This window comes from Prunus dulcis, chromosome 1 (genome assembly GCF_902201215.1).
Source record: "Prunus dulcis chromosome 1, ALMONDv2, whole genome shotgun sequence".
Lineage (NCBI taxonomy): Eukaryota > Viridiplantae > Streptophyta > Magnoliopsida > Rosales > Rosaceae > Prunus > Prunus dulcis.
Window position 1 is genome coordinate 10,046,796 of NC_047650.1, and position 20,335 is coordinate 10,067,130.

A 20,335-nucleotide genomic window follows, 5' to 3' on the forward strand; every position below is an offset into this window, starting at 1 on the left:
AAGCTGCGCAACAATCAAATATTGATTTATCGGTCTCTATAAAGCGCATGTTTGTGCCCTAATTTAATAAATAAATAAATATCGACGTGGTCTTAACCAAATTAGTTAAATCAAATGTACTGCTTATTTTGCTTATTTTGCATTTGAATTCAAATTTCTTTCTATATAGTTTAAATTATATGAAAGTAAAATATCGTTTATATATAAATATAAAAAAAATTAATAAAAAAGTGAAGAAGAAGAAGAAAAGTGGTTGACATCAGGTCCTCTCTCTTGGGATCCAACTATGAGCAAAAAAATGGTAAAATTTTACTTTTATTTCCATAATTATAATTTATATTAACCAAATAACAATACGTACAAATTGCCCATCAAAATTACAACAGATCAACCTGCCAAGGCAACTAAATGCAAAGAGAAAAATTACAGACACAGAGAGAGAAAGAGTGGGAGAGAATTACTTCCCATCTGTATTTAATTTCTGGTGCCAGTGCGCCACAGAAACCTCTGTTCCACAAGGGCGTTCTCGGAAATGTAAAAACAGGAAAACTCAGCCAGCCACAGCTCCCAAAGTCTCAAGCTTTCTTCTTCATCTTCACTTGTTTGTAAAAAGATCAAGAATTCAATCAAGACCCTCTCTTTCTCTCACTCTGCACATTCCCTAGATCTGCCAACCTGCCACATTATTAATCCCACCTTGCTTTCTTTTTCCTTTTCCGTCAAAACAAACAACTTAGAACAGAAAACAGAGCAACACTGACAACACTGTAAACTAATGGGTAGCTGCTAGTCATCAGCTGAACTGAGCTGGATGACGCAGAGTGAGGAGGAGGGTTATAATAGTAAAACGGAAAGTACGGCACAATTGGGTTCGGTGGTGGCGGCACAGGGTAGTTCTTGTTATTGGGCGGCGGATAAAACGCTCCACTTCCGCCGCCGCCGCCACCACCACCTTGCGGAGGCGGGTAGTAGTAAGTGGGCTGAGCCGGAGGCGGAGGAGAGTAGTAGGTGGTGCCAGAGCTCGGCGGCGACGGAGGAGGCGGACAGTTGGAGGATGACGATGGCGGAGAAGGCGGCGGAGATGAAGGGGGAGGAGGTGGCGGAGATGGAACTTGGCCACATGGGTTTTCGCATAGGGAGCACATTGTGCATTCGATCTGGGCCTTGGAGGTCACCTTCGACTTTGGTGATGGTGAAGACATCGTTGTGGTTGAGGCCATCATCACTAGAAGCATGATGAGACTCAATTGGGTTTTATGAACAGTTTTCATCTTTAGAAGCTGGTAGCTAAGAGAGATCAAAAACAAAAAAGGAAAAGGAGAGCGAATTTGTGGGTTTTTTTTGGGTGGTGGGGTGGTGTAAATTTTGGGGATGGTTTTGAGAAATGGAGGAGCGGGGGTGAGAGCGGGGAAGGTGAAGGCTTTAAGAGGGGGAGGGAGGGGGTGTGAGTGGTAATAATGTCTTGTCTTTGAAGCTACACCACATCTTTATTTTTGAACAACGGCTTAAATAAATAGATATAAAAGGGGGTGAAATGAGTATTGTCTTTTTTTTTTTTTGTTGGGTCGACATGTTAGAGGAAGGAAGCTTAAAGTTGTAAAAAGATAGACACCGACCGACGCGTTTTACTTTCACAGAAAGTGGTCAGATTACTTGGAACATTAAGGGCAAAAATCCACACTTTGAAGTTATAGCTATGTATAATTTTTGGGGGGTATCCTAGTTCCCCTAACTTCGGCTTAACTTAAGCTTAGGACAAGTGACGTGTATAACATTATTTCAGTTGCACTGTATGTAATAGCTGACATGTGACGAAATCTACTATTTATATGCATTGTTCAGCTGAGTTTAGAAGCTTGATGTTGTTTTCAAGCACATAAAAAGATTTACTATACACATGTGAGTTATGTAAAGTTAAAGACTATGAGATGCGTGCTTATTTGAAATGATAAAAATTATGAATTAGAAACGAGATTAGTTGGGAAGATAAATTAGTACGTAGAATAAATGGATTCTTTAATCGATCCAATTTCTGATTTGTTGATGTTTTAAACAGCGAGATTCACATAATTTTTGATTTCATATGTGTTGAAGTTAGGAATCAGAGTCGTAATGCAGTACTAACGTAGTCAAGATATATAGCTAGTATAGATTTTTCCCATTTCAAGAATTGTGGAAACTAAAGTAATGGTGTTTTAGTGAAATGACTTGGGAATCCTTTTGGTTACTAAAAAGTGTTTGGCAGTGAGATTGGTGTTTATAAAAAGTGAAAGAAAACGGTGGAAGTTTGAGGAAAATTTGCAGTGTCATGTTTGTTGGGCTTGACTCTTGTACACAGGCGTTCATACGTGGAAGGGATAAATTGTGTTGGCATTTTGGTGACGGAGCCGTAAAGAAGACGCAATCTCCACGTGGTCAAACTAATACTGAACTTAACTGGATCAAAAATCTACTTGGCCTCTTCTGGGCGTTGGTATTGGCAATTGCATAATAAATAAAAAAGAAGAGAGAAAAACAAATATTTGAACAGCAAATAAAGTGAGCAAATAATGATGAGAAAATGAGTTGTTAAAGAACTCAGAGATATGGGCCAGCTGGCTTGGCAGCAAATAAAAGATTCTGTTTCTTATTTGGTTAGAAACTTCATACATTTCTATTAGGGGATCAATCTGGTCGAACGGATGAAATCGACCGAGTCAAAAATTTAGTTTGATTTTAATTAAGAAAAAGTTGAATGGTTTGAAAATCAAATCGGATCGTATATGATTTTGTTTGGTTTGTTTTGAATTTTTGTAAACCGACTTAAACGAAATCGGACGGTTTATGTGTATATTTATTTATTTATATTATATTTTACATGTGTATTGAAATTGATATTTATATTATATTTTACGTGTCTAATGAGGTAATAACTATATATGGATATTTGAATTGAGCTATATTTGTTATTGAAATTTAAAGTTTTATGGCATGTTGAGCTTTAGGATGGTTTGGTACTCTAGAAAATGATTTACGTATGAAGCAAGTTGCGAATTTGTTACTTGTAATTTGGCTTAAAAAAATACAAAAAGAAGGAGAATTGGGCTTAGGCTCAAATCGGTCAAACAAAACCTTCTTAAATCAGTTCGGTTTCCTTTATGACATTTATTAAAATCAAACCATTATAATGTACGGTTCAATCGTAATTTTGAAATGAAACCGCTCCAATCCGAACCGTGCCCACTCTTAATTTATATTTTCCGGCATACTATGCTATCTCTATATATTGTATTTAAATTGATTTCTGTTTTCAACCATCAATCTTTACCACTTGTATCTATTGAAATGAAAATATAAGAAAGTGGCTGTAGAAACAAGAAAATTATGGTGAGCTAGCTCAACACAAATTTGAGAGCTCCAAAAATTGGGTGGATTGGTTGAGCCATTAAGAGCATCTCCAATCGATGTGTCAAAAGTATCACATAGACATTTAACAGCTAGAAATAACATATCACATCCCTCCAACCGATGTGTCAAAGCTTATGTGAAATGAAGGCTGGAGGTTGAGATGTTATTTTTGACATCCCAAAAGCAAGATGTCAAATGAATATTTTAATATTTTTTCTTGTATTTTTTGTAATTAAAAATAAATCAACACTAAAATGTAATAAAATAATAATTTAATTTGACATATCGGGTGGAATGTAAAGCTGTGTAAGATGTTAAATTGCCACATCAGCTATCAAATTTAAATTTGATGTTTGTTATTTGACATATCCCTTAGAGATGTTCTTAAGACCACCTCCCCATGGATTTTTAGATAATGCCAGGGTCACATGGCTAGGACCAATGGGAGAGTGCAGTGATGCATTTTTCACGCCGCTAACTACCAATGGCACACAAAAAAAGAACACATCAACCCTAACAATAATATGTGCCAACCGGAACTCCTTAGACAAGTTTAATAAAAATGGAGTAATTTTTGAGTGCAGCGATGACATCAATTCGTTTTGTTACTAATTCACTCATATTATAATACGTTGATTTTGAGTCGCAACTGTCAGTTTAAGTACGATTTTGCAAAATTATTGCTAAATCATTCTCAATGAATTATAGGTTGTATGTTTTTAACTAACTCATCAAATGAATTTTTATCGTGTAAAATGTGTTTAGATTTATTATTATCAGCACGATCACAATCCACGTGGGACTTTCCAGGCTGTTTTAAGTGGCGACAATACAATTGATAATTGCATTCTTCTCCTTTACCAAATTACTCTGTTTAGACCAAGAAGCGTCTACAGGAATCATTCAAAATGTCGGTCCTTTTGCCTCTTTGAATTTATTCCAACATATGTTTAATTTTTATTTTTTTATTTTTTTAATTTTGTGATTAATAATTGACATGCTGTGGAATATTAGTTAAGATTTTCTCTTACAGAGGTTTCAAAGAATCCACCGATTCAGTACTTTGCTAATGAAAAGGTGAAATGATGATGATGATGCGCATAATTAACTTCAAATTAGAAGAGGGAAATAATGGTGACCAAAAGCTGAAAGAATCTAAGATTTTTCTGATCATCTTTTGCTTTTTCTTTTTTCTAATTAGGTGTCCAAAAGGTTAGCTTCTACATAGTTCATCTGTCACAGTAATTCGTAATATTGAGCGAAATTCTCAGATAACGGAGATAACACTTTTACTAAACTTAAGTTGTTCATCATCATGCATGTGTAACCTTTTCTTCTTTAAACAAATATATTATTCCACGTCGAGTCGACATTATGAAATTAAAGAGAAAATATATGCATGAAAATTTAATTATTCTGATCCAAAAAGAAAGAATACGAAAAGATGTGACTGGTTAGAGTCCGAATCATCCACTTTTGCAACAAAACGACAGTAAGCAAATTTGGCCCATCGTCGACCTTGACATTAATTGGCTAATTAGTAGCTAAGGTATCATTCCTTCCAAACAAAAATTAATTGGGACCCCGATCATGCAATGCATTATACCATATCCCATCCGGACAAGGTTGTTGTGTGGTAGGCATATTGTCACTTGGCTTTCATATTCTCGTCCCCTTATGATTTCTGTGAGCAGAATTTCAATGCGCTTTATTCTCAACTCACATCATATGCCATGTGCATATATATATTTCTTCTCCTTTTCCAACGAGGGTTTTGTTTAGTATTGGTCGTGTATGATTCACGTGCACGTGAGTAATTGACGACTGTTATGAATAATTGACATTTGTAGTTTGGAGTCACTTATTCACGTGCATGTGGATAATCGTTCCTTAAATTTATTATGCTTTTGAGAGATTCCACGGTTGCTATTGGCAATAATAAATCTTTGCAAAACAGACAGCAGAACTGAGGGTTGCTTGTTATAATGTCATAATCAAGGTTGTCTTTGTCGAAGGAGAGAGGTCTATTTTCAGTTATTGAATGGCACTAAGGTTGATTTGTTTGGTCTCTTAAATCTCTCTTTCTCTATATGTGTCCTCTGGTCTGGTTCATACTATTTAATGCTAATAAGAAGTCGCATCTGATGTAATATCTCACTCTCTCTTAGTGTCTATCAATTTCTGTTCATCTTCGAAAACCCTATCTCGCATGATTTTATATATAAAACACATCAAAACATGACCTTGTTTTGTTCTCCACCATAAATAATTAGTAAGACATTAGAAAGATTAGAGTGTAGAAGGAGCTAATCTGAATGCACTTTAGGAGGATCCTAACTTAAGCACACCAAATTCTAACCCCAAACTCCCAATAATGGAATAGATAATCTCTCTTTTTCATAAATTACAACCTGCATTGCATGCTAATAGGCTGTGATGTCCAGTGTAGAGGCCTTCTCAAATTGGGCCCATGAACTCAATGGTACTCTCAGCATGTTCAAACTAGGCCAGCTTTAAACGACAAGTCCATGAGTGAGCATATTACTAATGGGCCCAAAATGTGTGTGTGTGAGAGAGAGAGAGAGAGACAGAGAGAGAGAGAGAGAGAGCGTTTTGGTATCTGGCTATAAACATTAAACAACACGACGTGCCGCAACATAAGGCCTAACTTCATGTGCGCTTGACTTGATTGGTGTCTCATTGAAACCACATTTGTCCAAAGGTGTTATCTGGACCCGCAACACACGAAATATTTGTATTGACACACTTCAAATTGAAGCTGATTTTTACACGGGGGTATAATCTGAATGTAGGGTAAATTATAAAATCTGATAAGAAAACGTTACCGTTCAAACAAATCTCCTTCATCATCTGAATTCCGATCTGTTTAACGACATAAGTATGTATCTGTCTGAAATATAAATTTGATAAGACAAGTTAGAGTCTTAAAGAAATTGCCTCTCCGACCCATGTCCAAACATGAATTCAAAATCAAATATGAAGAGAGGGAGGGGAAGGGTTCCGTTGAGACAAAGACAAAAGGCTCTTTTCACACTCCAAACTCAAACCGCACTACCACTATGTCTTAAAAACGCATTTCTTGCCAATTGCTTTCAAAGGATTACCAAATCCACGAACCTTCTTTGAATCACTCAAAGACGGCAACAATATCAAACAAAATAAATCATTAAAAAATAAAAAGAAAAACACATTTCTTCACAAAATACAGCTTCCATTAAGCTGTTTATACTCTCAACGCGTTTCGAAAAAAACACACACGCACAGAGCCAACGCGATAAACAGTCGCACATATATAAACTCTCTCTCTTCCTGCAAATTCAAAATCCGAACTTTTGAAAACCCACCAGCCCAAACGCCATGGACTTCAGCTCCATGAGCTGCCCTCTGATCTTCACCCTCAGCTTTCTGCTTATTTTCACTGCCTTGCCTTCTTCATTCTCTCAGCCAACCGCGGATGCTCCAGCACCAGCCTCCGATTCGTGCAACGGCGTGTTCTTATCGTACGCCTACACCACTGGAGCCAAGCTCCCGCCCGAGCTCAAATCTAACCCCAAGCGCCAGCCCTACCGGTTCGAGTCCGTGCTCACTGTGCTCAACAACGGGCTCGAGGATCTGAAATCTTGGAGGGTCTTCGTGGGGTTTAAGAACGATGAGTACTTGGTCTCTGCCTCCAATGCCATTTTGGCAGACGGGACTAGCTTGCCTGGAAGTGTGGGAAACGGCACCGTTTTGGCTGGGTTTCCGATGACCGATCTGAAAACTGCGATTAAGACTGCGGGAGACTTGACCCAGATGGAGGTTCAGGTCAAACTGCTCGGGACCCAATTCGGTGTGGCCCCACCCAAGGTTCCTCTGCCCTCGAATATCTCTTTGGCCAATGATGGGTTTGTTTGCCTCAACGCCGTGCAAGGTCAGTTCTTAGCATTCATTTTGGTCGTCTCTGTTTTGGGTATTTGTGGATTTGTGTTTTTCTGGTACATTTTTAGATGTTGGTATTTGATGAAATTTAATTTGGAGTATACAGATTTCATTTTTATCCGTTACCCTTTTTTTATGTTTAGCTGCTAGCAGTTCTTTTGACAGCTTATATATTTTCAGGTTTCAATCATTTGTTTTGAATGTTCATTATATATAACTGTATTAAATTGAATTTGATGAGAGAATACCTGGTGTATGTTGGTGTGGAGATGAAGGGAAATTACGGCTATATCTGTCCTCAAATATTTGGAATTTGTTTAGAGATTATTTGAACATTTTCTTCCAATTTGCGTTGGACCGTATCAGTCTCATTGGTATATTGACTTGCTTTAAGTCATTAGGAAAATTTGTTACTCCTAGATTCATAACTACAATGGTGAATGTCTAGAACCACAAATCAAGATGTCTTCCCCATTAGTTTTTCGTTTTTGGAAGACAATGGCCTTCTATATCTGCAAGGAAAATTTGTTGGTCTACAGAAAAAAATTTGAGTCTAGTTTTTGTTTAGCTTTTGGTTATAATCAGATCATTGCTTTCTATGTTTCCTTCATATTATTAGACTGTCATTTTTAGGGCGTCCTTTTCTCTATAGACCAATTTGTTAATAACAACCAGATGTCACCGCGATAACATACATTTGACACTAAGTTGGGTTTTCACTTTTACTATCCATGTTCTTATGCTTCTCTGATAATGTTCTTTCCAGGGACGAATGAAATGCATGTCTGTTGCACCGTAGACGCAAAGTTTAAAACGAACATCACTGTAGATGATGAGTTCCTCCCCCGCCAAAATGGAGATCTTACAATTATGTATGATGTGACCAATACTCAAGACTCAAATTACTGGGCACAAGTTACAATTGCCAACCATAACCCCCTAGGCCGTCTTGATAATTGGAAATTGAGCTGGGACTGGATGGCAGATGAATTTATATTTGCAATGAAAGGGGCGTATCCATCTATTGTAGATTCTTCTGACTGTATATTCGGCAGACAAAGTACATACTACAAGGATCTGGACTTCTCCACCGTATTGAATTGTGAAAAACGGCCAACCATAATTGACCTGCCTCCAACAAAGGCCAATGACACTCTACTTGGTCTGGTCCCTAATTGTTGCCGAAATGGTACTATCTTGCCACGATCAATGGATCCAAGCAAATCAATGTCATCATTCCAGATTCAAGTCTTTAAAATGCCTCCAGATCTTAACCGGTCCCAGTTCACACCACCACAAAACTGGGCAATCAACGGCACGCTTAACCCTGATTATAAATGTGGCCCTCCTGTGCGGGTGAGTCCTAGTCAATTTCCTGATCGAAGTGGCTTGCCAGTGAATTCATCTGCGGTAGCTAGCTGGCAGGTTGTGTGCAATATTACACAGCTCAAGGGAGCAAGCCCTAGATGCTGTGTTTCGTTTTCTGCTTTCTACAATGATTCGGTCATCCCATGCAACACTTGTGCATGTGGCTGCCCTAGTAATACAGCTCGAACTTGTAGTACAACTGCACCAGCTATGCTTCTTCCGCCGGAGACACTTCTTGTTCCCTTTGAGAACCGAACTGTCAAGGCAAAAGCTTGGGCTGAACTTAAACATCTACCAGTTCCAAACCCGATACCCTGTAGTGATAACTGTGGGGTCAGCATTAACTGGCATTTATATACAGACTACTCTCGTGGATGGAGTGCAAGGGTCACACTCTTCAATTGGGATGAAACTTCTTTTGTTGATTGGTTTGCTGCTGTGCAAATGGATAAAGCAGGCCCTGGTTTCGAAAAGATGTACTCTTTCAACGGAAGTACGTTGGAATTGAATGGTGTCAACAACACCGTATTCATGCAGGGTCTTGAAGGATTGAACTACCTTGTGGCAGAAACAGATGCAGCCAACCCGCAGAAGGATCCTAGGGTGCCTGGGAAGCAGCAATCAGTCATCTCATTTACAAAGAAGAAGACTCCTGGAATTAATGTGATTGGTGGAGATGGGTTTCCGACAAAAGTATACTTTAATGGGGAGGAATGCTCACTTCCTAAAATATATCCAAGTAGTGGTAACAGAAAGAGTACACCAATAATGTTTTCAGTCCTCCTAATGGTTGTAGCGTTCATGGTGATGTAGCAATAGCTGAGGGATGAGGCACTGCCAGATCTTGTAGCGGCTGCTGATTTTTTTTATTCTTTCAGTGGTTTGATTGATATATGCTCAACCAGGAGGTTTTGCAAAAACTTAACGACTAGAAGACATGCATGCCATGACTGGTACTTATGAGGTTGTTAGGGGAAATTTGGTTGTCGCTGGCAATCTCTTGCTCTTCATCTGCACATGCTGAAGGGAGGATAAACACAGCAAGTGACAGCAAATCATATGTAGCTATTGTTCTCATATTTTGTATAAACAATTACTGAACTAGGTGCTTGCTTTGATTCTTTTGTTATATGTATACATGTGGGAACGATTATCCAATATATCTTTTTGGAGTCACTGGAATTTAAGGACAATTACTTTGTGCGCCTATACAAATTTTCTGCTCTGAGTGTTTGTGTTCTCTTTGCTTGTTTTGAAAATCATTGCTTGCTTGTGGATACAGGAAGCCAATAGGAAAAAATCTTCGCAGGCAGAACAGGTCTGTGGGTCTAAATAATTATATACTTTTAACTTGTTTAATGCAAATGCCTAATCAACTTTTAGACCTGTTCAACTCAAATTATTCTATTCTTCAGGCTGTTCCTTTTTTTCTTCTTTTGTTTCTTTTTCTGGCTGTTGGAATGATTCTAAAGCTCATGCTCAGCTAATGTGGACCACATCTTATCCGACCAATTCATTTTTTTTTTTTTTTGGAAAAGGTTATCCGACCAGTTCATGTTGGTTGCATTATTCCCATTTGCCAGTTACTCTCCCGCAGCCATGTCTTTTATCACTAGTGTGCCTAAAAATAGCGAGACATCTCTAGTATATTTAAAGATTTGTTCTGCAACAGTGTAAATATTTCCTTTTTTTATAAGGGTAAAAATGTAATTCCAATTCCAAGACTTCATAGTGAAAGTGCTTGTCATAAATTAGGCGAAATTCCACGTAATTGTTGAAACAAATCTCATGTACATAAGATAGGAGAGACTATTAAGAATAGAGGTCACATAAGAAGGTGGTTAACACCAAAGCTAAAGCATGAATGAGAATCCCTAGAAATTTAAGTACAAGAAAACAAACCAGAAAAGAATACCCCCCCGACTTATGTCAACCAAATGGAATTTATGTACATCAAAGTCTGATTCCTTGAACGAGAGAGAAATGGAAGAGGAGGCAAAAGAAAATAACTAACAGGGCAAACTTCATGTGTTATTAGAGTTAGAAAGGCTCCTACAATGCCAGCAGGCGTATCAAAACCTACTCTAGAATACTCAAGATGCACCGAAAACCGAGGACAGTTTCACCAGCACCCCAGAAATTGTTGCTTCTTTCTAGCCACTCAAAATTTTGCATGTATGCCTTTGCATTTCATGCAGCAGTATCTTGCATCACAAATATCTTTTTGACCTGTTTGATCCGCCTCAATTACCCATCATCCTGACATTTAATCTGCTGGTTTCTTGAAGTAGAAACAAACTTGAATATCCACCATTTGATCGCGAAAGAAATGACTCCTATTGCAGCAATTATATACACCAGAGCTGCAGGCATACAGAATATTGTAGGGAGCACATTCTACACAGGAATATTATCCAAGGAATACCCGTCAAAGTCAAACTCATTTTCGGTGGCTCCAATTCCCTCTTGCTGCTGGAAAACAGAAGAACTTTCATATGAGTAAATAATAACCTTTTAACAGTTCTTCGAAATTCATATCCAAAAATCTAAACACAGAAGGTAAAAAAAAAAAAAAAGGGGCAGAAAAATTGACCTGTTTGAGAAGTGCACTCATTAGATCCTCCTGACCAAATTGTTCGTGAAAGTAGCTAGTTTGAGAACTTGCATCAGGAACCCTTTCAGCTTTAACCCTAACTGTATTGTCAACAACAAGACTGTTAAGGTGTTGACCATTATTTTGGACATTCACATGATGAGTGCCTTCTCCAATTGAGAACATAGCCTTTCCAACAGTAGATGGATTCCTGCTTTGTGCGCTCCTTTGGCTAGAAGAAAACCCTTGATGAACTAAAACTGAGGAGTCAAGGCTACCATGCATGGTGTTTGTATGTTGAGAGGCATCAAAGGTCAAGCCTACATTCTGTAAGTCCCAGTCATTAGATTTGTGATGATGTAACTCATTAAAAATATCATAACTTGGCGCAAATCCAGAAGATCTTTTTATTTCACAGTTCACGTCTTCTGGAAATGCTGCTTTAGACGTGAGGCTGGACATTCCTGGTGTACTTCCAAGAGTAAAATTGTTTCCTGGCAGTTCTGAACTGTTGTTCAGGGGAAAGTTCAACATTGAGGAGTTCTGCTGGACTGGATTATATCCTGCCCCTCTGCCATTATCAGCAATCCCATTTCTTCCTAAAACTCCACTAGGAATTCCATTTGATAGGATAGGCTGCCCCATTGATGATGAAAGCCTAGGAACATGAGTTCCAGAAGTTTCATTCAGGATCTGCCCTCTTGACTGTGGTTGAGACATCTGCATAAGTAGAGCGCTGTTCTGGACTCCATGGGCATTGACTTGCATATTCACACCCCCAAGAGATTGTGCAGACTGGTGCAAGTTGGCAAGCTGCTTGGCCTCCATATTTGTTGGAATTCCATGAAGTAAGTTCATTGGCTTGCTACTGCTCAGATGTTGTTGCCCCTCTGCAAACCTCAACTTTGGATTTTCAAAGCTGAATAAGTTCCTTTGATCAACAAGGGGCATAGGCATGCCAGATTTTGCTGTTGACCTACCAAGTCCGGCTTGGAGTGTGGCAAGACTTTGAGCAGGAAGTTGACCTGTGACGGCTAGTGTCTGAAGATCAAGCCCATTGAGTGACGACATAGCTCCAAAAGATGCTTCTTGGGGACTCAGGAAAGAGTTATTCAAATTACTCGGGTGCTGTGACACTCCACTCAACCTTCTAAGGTACAACCTATATTTCTGTTCCACAACTTCGCACAGTGAGTTTTTCTCAAACAGGGAATATATTTTTCTCAAAATGCATACCAAAAGAGGGGAAAAAAAACCAAAGAGCCTTTCTTGAGTTCATATCATAACAGACTTCCTCTTCATAATTTTTTATTATATGATACAAAATTATACATACCTGAAGATGGCTAGCAACATTTTCTCTAGTGAGCCCAGGAACATTCATCAACTCCAGAATTTTCTTAGGAACAGCCTCTGTATCAAATTATCAAGTTTGATTAACATAAGGAATACATTTGCAATAGGACATAGACACATAATGTTGCATGGTTCAATTTTATCTAAAAGGCAAAGAGATTAATTCAATGCCAACTCGCACTAAAATGCTAAACACAACACAGACTTTGATTTATGGAACAATTTGGATGTAAAAGGTGTATTAATTATGAGTCGTTTGTCAATGAATAAACTAGACAGACATGATAATGATATTTGATATGGCCAGCATGTCCATTTCTGTCAGTGTGAAGAATGTTTATATAGGTTCAAACTGATTCAGCTCCTAGTTGAAAAACTAGGCGCAAAACTCAAAGGACCAAGAACACTTATTTGCTCCCAGCATCGATATTCAGTCCAGTAAGAAACATGAAATTGAAAAAGATTGGGAAGAAAACATACTATCGATGCCTAGTTGATTAACAGCACCCACAAACTGTTGATGGAGTTCAACTGACCAAACAACCCGTGGCTTCTTTAATGTGGATGAATCATCCCTCTCGTCGGCCTCTTCTTCCTCATCCTTCCTCCTCTTTGAGTTCTTCCAAGTCCCTTCATTTGCTGAGGATGAGTAATCTGCATCGTCAGATGGTTTTGGCTGCCGATCTCCTTCTTCCACACTTCCAGATTGCTCCACTTCCTTCCACTCATTCTTTTTCTTACGAACTACATGCTGCCATATGTTCTTCAGTGCCTCTATACGAACCGGTTTGATTAGGTAGTCACAAGCACCATGAGTGACCCCCTTCATAACAACACTTTTTCCATCATCAGCAGACATCACTGTGGAATCACATATCAGCTCCAAATTAATAATATACTATCTGGGTTAACAGCAGTTAAAATCCACACGAATTACTCAAACGGATAACTCACTGATAACAGGCAGGTCCATCTCAAGTCCAACGCGCTCCAGGAGTTTGAATCCATCCATGTCTGGCATGTGGACATCACTAATAACTATATCAAATCCATTTTTGTTCTCTCGAAGCAGCTTAAGTGCGATCTCCGCTCGATTGCTTTTCGTAACTAGAAAATCCCAAACAAACCGAATCAATCTCTCAAAAAATTGATTACAGAAATGATAAAACAACATAAATAAACAGAGCTATGAATCTATAAAAGCGCAAATCAAAACTCAAGCTTATCCTTGGAACAATAAGATTAACTCTTTAAAAAAATAACAAACGAAAAAAGATGAAAAAGTAATGCTGTAGAAACCATGAAGAACAAGTCACAAACTTTAAGACAACCCATGATTTGAATCTAAACACAATTATAACTGAAAGTGTACAAAATGTCAAACTATAGACAAATCTTAACATTTGTTCCCTTTTCTACAGCAGGTTCCCAATCCCCTAAATATCAGCTTGAGAAACACAAGAAACGATAACCCAAGTGGTAAACACTTGCACTAAATCAACCCAAAAGGAAAACAAGGTCATACCTTGAAACAGGAAATTGAAATCACCCAAAGGATTGAAGAAAACCCATGAAGCAAAACCCAAAAGAGAGAGAGAATTACAATTCAAGCAACTCTAATAAAGGGGTACCTTCATAGAGACATGTTCTAAGCATCTTCTCCAAGATCATAAGGCAAGTGGGATCATCGTCAACCACCAGGACTCTTAAACCCGCAGGAAACTGGTCAGAGACCACATCAGCCGATTTCCAAGCGCCACTTGAACTAGCCGTTGACATCGATCCCATACCGTTACTCAGATTCATGGCTTAAAAAACCCAAATCTCGGAGCCGAAAGAACAGGGAAGATACAGCTAAAAGAACAACCAGATACCCGAATTACATGCTTAAGCTTCGGTTTTGATTCACACCCAACACAAAATTCAAAGAACCAGTTGAAACTAAAGCAACGAAAAGGAGAGAGATTTTGATTTATCTGGTGATAAAATTTTTATTGTGGTATAATTATATATTTATTCTTCAGATTGAAGTTGAAAGAGCTGGACTTCTCTCTCTCTCTCTCTCTCTCTCTGGGCGCTTCAAGCTCAAATTGTCTGTGTTTTGGTTTTATTTTATGATTTATTAATTTTTAATAATTTGGAATATTTTATTCAATGGTGGGTCACTCCTGGAAGAGTGGATCCAGCTCACATATAAAATTAACTTGATTAGCTAACACGATCCCTCCTTCCCAAATTTACTCATAATTACTGTTTACTTTGTTACTTTGTATTTGGTTTTTACACTTTTACTATTTACAATTTCTTCAAAATCAAAACCTTCCTTTTTATCTGTTTGCTCTTTTTTGGACTCTTTATCTGTTTCCTCTTACTGCAACACAAATTGAGTGCTTATACTTTCACCTCTCCAATAATTCAGCATCAAACTCGTTTTAAATTTTAAATTTTCAAAATTATACATCATAACTGAAAATTACACAAAATTAATTGTTTTTTAATTTACTAATTTACCTAAGCTGCCCATGTGATACACATTCACTGTATTTTTTATATATAGTAAATTGCATAATACCCACACAATGAATTTTTTTTTTTTTTGAAAGAGGAAATAGTAAATTTTTATTGAGATTGTCAAAGGTTACAAACTAGAGTAAACAAACGTGACCTCATTGCAAAATAAGAATTTTAAATTACCCAAACAAGAAAAAAAAAATCAACATAATGAATGCATTGGGATTTATTTTGTGTTTGATTTTTGTTGAAAAAGACTGAATTGGGTCACTAATAGTCTAGCACTAGAAAAAGGAAACAAAAAGGGCAAAAAGAAAAAGAAAAAGAAAAACCACAAACACAACAACCTTAAATCTATATATGAGTACAAAAACAGAAGCACTTTTTTTTTTTTTCTTCTGGTTATAATGAAAATAGTTGAGGATAATGTTTGGTTTATTTTTTGGATCAATGTTGTTTACCAAAGCAAACCACCACTTCCATGTATTGTGGGGGTGCTTTTGGTTTTCCACTTTCAATTCCTCAGTAGTGGTCATCGACAGTTCAGCCACAGCCACTTGATATTTTAATATTTACAAAAACGGAACGGGAAAGGGTTTTGTGGAAGGAAGGAAGGAGGGAACGAACCCCGTTGAATGAGTCTTCTTTTAAAGCTCAATTGGGTCTTTACCTGCGTTCTGCTGGGTGTGCCGTCTGACCATCTTTTACTTTTCATGCCAGTTACTTTTACCACCCTGCCTGCTCTACCCACTTCCCCCGTTCGACACGTGTCATTTGGCGCCACTAAATAGGATAAGGCTTCCTTGGCCTATATTGTTTGCTCTCTAATTTCCTAGTCATGACTCATCATCCCCCTGCACTTCACTGCACTGCATTCATGCTTGCTTTTTTAGTTTTGGTGCTGTCTGAGTGTGTGTGTGTGGTGTGTCAAAAATAAAAAAATCTATGCAGCTTTGCATATGGAATATGAGCTATGGTCTCTTATGATTCGATACAATTAACCTATAATTTTGGTCTGTTAGTTACTTCTTGTTATTTTTACGACATTATTTTGATAACATAACATAACATGTTAGATATTTATATACATTGATAATGGTTCGTGTCAGTCTTTCTATCTCAAATAACGGTTTTATTCCCTAATGCATGAACTAATTAGCAAGCTCACCCAAGAGAATTTTCTTCAAAGAAAACATAATATTAATAAAAAATTAGGGTTGCTTTTCCCAGTCCTAATGCAAGAAAAGCTGCGACAAGCCTTGCTAAAGTGGCCATAGCATACTGAAACCGTATATTCTCTAGTAGCCTTTTCTGTATTACGATGAACACAACCCCCCAATTCCCCAACTACAAGTCTTTGCTTGCTTTTCAATTTCGCCCTCAGAAAATATATTTAATTTAAAAAACTGTGTTAATTTGTAAGCAAAAAGAAAAGAAACCCCACTCTCGCTCTCAACAAGTCTCAAACCCCAAGAAAAACCAGCCAATGAAAGCTGTGGAAACTGCGAGTGGTTGCTTTTTGGCTAAAGCTCTGGCAAGCTTGGGCTTTTCCCCAAGATTTAAATCCTCAAACTTAATGATTTAATAATAATTGTTTATTGTTTCTGGTTCTAGCTTTTCATGGGTTTAGTTTTAGAGAGATGCTTTTAAGGCAAAATATGGAATATTATGTGTAACCCCCCAAACCTTTAGATTATTTCACGCTCGCCTATTAAACTATGCCATGCAAATGGCTTCTCTCTCCGTGGAGAAAGACTTTCATGCTATCTTCGGTCAATAATGTTATTACACATGTGACAATACTTTCACGTGCCACAATATTATTGAACCAAAATAGAAAAATAGTGTTATCCCTATTGCAATTAAATTTTTCCCCTCTAAGTGGGTTTTAGGTGATTGGAGCAGCTGTTGCTGCTATGCCATGTGGCATCTCATGGAACTTGGAGAAAAAGTCCAAAGCTACTTTTACTAACTTTCCCTATCTCCTTTGCCAAATTGCCCACTTAAATCATGAGTGCCATATCCCAAGTCCCAAGCAACACACCCAACACAACATGAATGATAATGGCCTCACTCTTTTTACCCTTAGCATGCGCCTTGCGAGATTTTTTTTAAAAATTGTGATCTTGACAAAATTTTCTAACTTGATTGCTTTCCCTTTTGGATGTGAAAAACGAATGGGAAAGTGGTAATTTTTTGTTTTTGGGAGAGTTTTCTCTTTTTCTTTGTAAGTTTTGGGGGTGTCATTGTTGTATATTCCTTTGAGTTGTTAACAATCATTGTCATTTTCTTTGACTAAAAAGGCTTGTGTCCTTGCTTACCCATTCCCTCTCACATGTTCTCTTGTTGCTACATTAACATCACTTGCTTGTTGTAATCACTATCAAAAAAATCACCTGTGAGCATGCCTTTCCCAACATCATTGAAACCATTTTGGTTGTGTTTACCACTTTTAAGTTGGCAAATCAAATAATTTTGGGGGTTGCTTTTTTTTTTTTCCACATGGTAATGCTAAAAGCAATGTCGTTCAATTAATTATCAACTCCTAAACAATACATATTATTTTTAAACTAAATTTTTCTGCCAATCAATGCTATCAATTTTACTGTAATTTTTAAACACATGGAAGTTAGTTGTCTTCTTATGTTGAACATGCAAGAATTTCTCTAGCCTACCGTTTGATGTTGGCAAAAGATTTATAAATATTTCTTGAGGGTCTACTTTGTTTTTGTTTTTGTGTTGAAATTGCAAGATTTTGATCCCAAGTTTACAGCAAAGATCCAGCTAGCTATGCTAGCAACACCAATGATGAACGAACAACGAGTTCAAAAGACCCACCTAGAAGACTAGACAAGTACTGAGATGACTCGACACGGGGCCCACTGGCCCCACTCTGGGCTAGTCCACGTCAGCAGGGACGAAGGCAAACGCAGACGAGACGTGTTGGACGACGTTCGTTTCGACTCGGGAAATCAGACGGACACGTGGTGGTGTCCCTAGTGCAACTGGAGGGACCCGCTCCGGGACTGTACAAAAAGGAAAGGCCAAGGCGTTAACGGGAGAACTGGGCCAACGCGGGAAGGCAAGGCATTGGGCTGGGCCCCACCGCACACCTCATCAGTGATGAAAAGAGTATGGGGCCTACTCATAACGTACGTGCGCCTCTCATACACGTCCCTATCGGCTGTCACTAGCCAGAGTTTAGGGTTTTGTTTGTTTTTTAGGTGATGGAAAAGAAGGTTGGATGCATCTGATTTGAGTAGGTTGAAAAATTGGAGGACTTTTATTGCTTTGTGTATTTGTGTATTTGAGAGGGAGATTCTATAGTCTACGTTGAGCATATATTTCTCAAACTTTGTCTACGGTTGTTTCATAACTTTTTAGACATGTAACCAATTTATAGAAGATAATCATGGTCATCACATAGACATGTAAAACAATATATATATTGATGTTACGAAAGCGTACCTGATTATGTTTCATTCGAACGCAAATATTATGCGAACAAGAATTGTAAATACACGAGTAACTGCTCTTAACACTAAACTACAAACCCCTTGTGCTATCTAGCTATTTTAATAAATCTAATTGGTTGGAGCATTTGCAACGGACTCACTAATGTAGTTGTTTGGAGTATGAGTAGGAGTCCTAATATCCATGTAATCGCTCCTCTCAATAAATAAAAAAAAGTCATAAAAACATATATGGAAAAATCACAATAATTGCAGATTAGGATGAGAGCATGAATCTCCCAGTAGCTGTATACATAGTAATACACATGTAGGGTTTTAGGTAAATCCCAAGCCTTCAAAGATGTACCCAAATTGGGCTCACACACTACATTTATAAGATACATTTGTTAAGGTGCACCAATATTATACTAGAACGATTATAATATAACGGGCTAACCGTCAATTCTCAACCCAATAAATATTCCAATCAAACTCGATATTACTCCCAAGCCTAACTAATAATAAACAATTTGCAACACTGAATTCCAAAATTGAATTAGGATGGTGATAAGAAAAAGTCACAGGTGGGTTGCTGTCCCGTCTATTTTGAAGCCATTTTTGGTGACATTAGGAATTGCAATTATACAAGAAAGGATAGACCAACGCGTCGCAGTACTGGAGGCTCTGCTTCCCGACACCCAACTTCTTGTTCAATGGTTCAGAGATGGATCCAAAAAAATATTGTGAATCAGAAGAATTATTGAAGTGAAAGGTTGGAGATTACCTGTCAAGCAAGAAAGCAATCAACGGCCAAAGGGGAAAGAAGAAACCCTTACGATATCAAAAATAAGTAAATTTAGCACAAAACTCTCTCTCTCTCTCTCTCTCTCTCTCTCTCTCTCTGGCTTAGCACAGATAAGTTCCAAGTAGTAGCTCGCCCCCACCTTTGCCAGCCTCGCAAGCAAGCAAACAAGTAGTAGGTCCATCCATTCATCCAGTCCAATCCCGAGTTGACTATTTATAAGGTTTGATTCACTAGAAGATACAGCCACACCCAGCGCCAAGAATGAAAATCAGATTACAAAGTTAAAAACTTTGCCACTACCATCCCATTTACCGTGACGTGCCGTGAACTGAATCATCGATTATGTTGACTATTATATAGGACATGTTTATTTATTAAAAACAAAAAAGTAGTCATGAATCAGAGAACTTAAGAAAAAGGGAATTAATGAATAATTATAATGGGATCAAATATCTAATTTCTAGTTTCGAGAGTATTTGATTACATATTTTAACATGTAAATCACATACTTTTTGATTCCTTATGAACTAGTAAACGCATGAGAAATCAGAAATTGAAATAATTTTAATACTCATTTTTATAAATAAACATATATAGTAAGAGAACATTCATCATATATAAACTCAACGTAGGGAGAAAATGGAAAATAAAATAAAAGAGGAAGCATATAATTTTCTCTAAGCTAGCAACTTGGGTTGGGGGTGTTATTTTTTTAAGTTATGAATGATGGGAATAACGTACGCTGTTCTCTCATGTGGCAGGTCCATTATATATCTGCGATTGCTTGCAGGAAATTAATTTCTCACATGACAATGTCTAAAACAGCAGAAAAAAATAACAAAAAGGTACTTGGCCACTCTACAAGTTATAGGAATTAATTAATGCTTGGGGTACAAGCTCCTGTTTAAATGGGGTGTTGTCACC

General features: G+C 37.8%; 3 protein-coding genes across 4 annotated transcripts; 1 reads left to right on the plus strand and 2 right to left on the minus strand.

Moving 5' to 3' along the window:
* Positions 1-299: 299 nt before the first annotated feature.
* LOC117614678 (extensin-like) lies at positions 300-1,489 on the minus strand. The gene has a single exon (XM_034343601.1). The coding sequence runs from the start codon at positions 1,269-1,271 to the stop codon at positions 720-722; it is 552 nt and encodes a 183-aa protein (XP_034199492.1). The 5' UTR covers positions 1,272-1,489; the 3' UTR covers positions 300-719.
* A 5,152-nt stretch (positions 1,490-6,641) lies between these two features.
* LOC117614064 (COBRA-like protein 7) lies at positions 6,642-9,922 on the plus strand. Its single transcript, XM_034342744.1, has 2 exons — positions 6,642-7,318; positions 8,093-9,922. Exons 1-2 carry the CDS (start codon positions 6,766-6,768, stop codon positions 9,505-9,507), a joined length of 1,968 nt encoding a protein of 655 aa, XP_034198635.1. The 5' UTR covers positions 6,642-6,765; the 3' UTR covers positions 9,508-9,922.
* A 543-nt stretch (positions 9,923-10,465) lies between these two features.
* LOC117632853 (two-component response regulator ARR1-like) lies at positions 10,466-14,734 on the minus strand. Of its 2 annotated transcripts, none has more exons than XM_034366464.1 (6): positions 14,275-14,734; positions 13,598-13,750; positions 13,124-13,504; positions 12,624-12,700; positions 11,288-12,457; positions 10,466-11,163 (listed from the first exon to the last, which is right to left on the minus strand). In XM_034366464.1, the coding sequence occupies exons 1-6, from the start codon at positions 14,447-14,449 to the stop codon at positions 11,092-11,094; spliced, it is 2,028 nt and encodes a 675-aa protein (XP_034222355.1). In that variant the 5' UTR covers positions 14,450-14,734; the 3' UTR covers positions 10,466-11,091. The 2 variants fall into 2 exon arrangements, with proteins under 2 accessions (XP_034222355.1, XP_034222348.1); XM_034366457.1 differs by having other exon boundaries at positions 10,466-11,166; positions 14,275-14,733.
* Between the last annotated feature and the right edge of the window lie 5,601 nt (positions 14,735-20,335).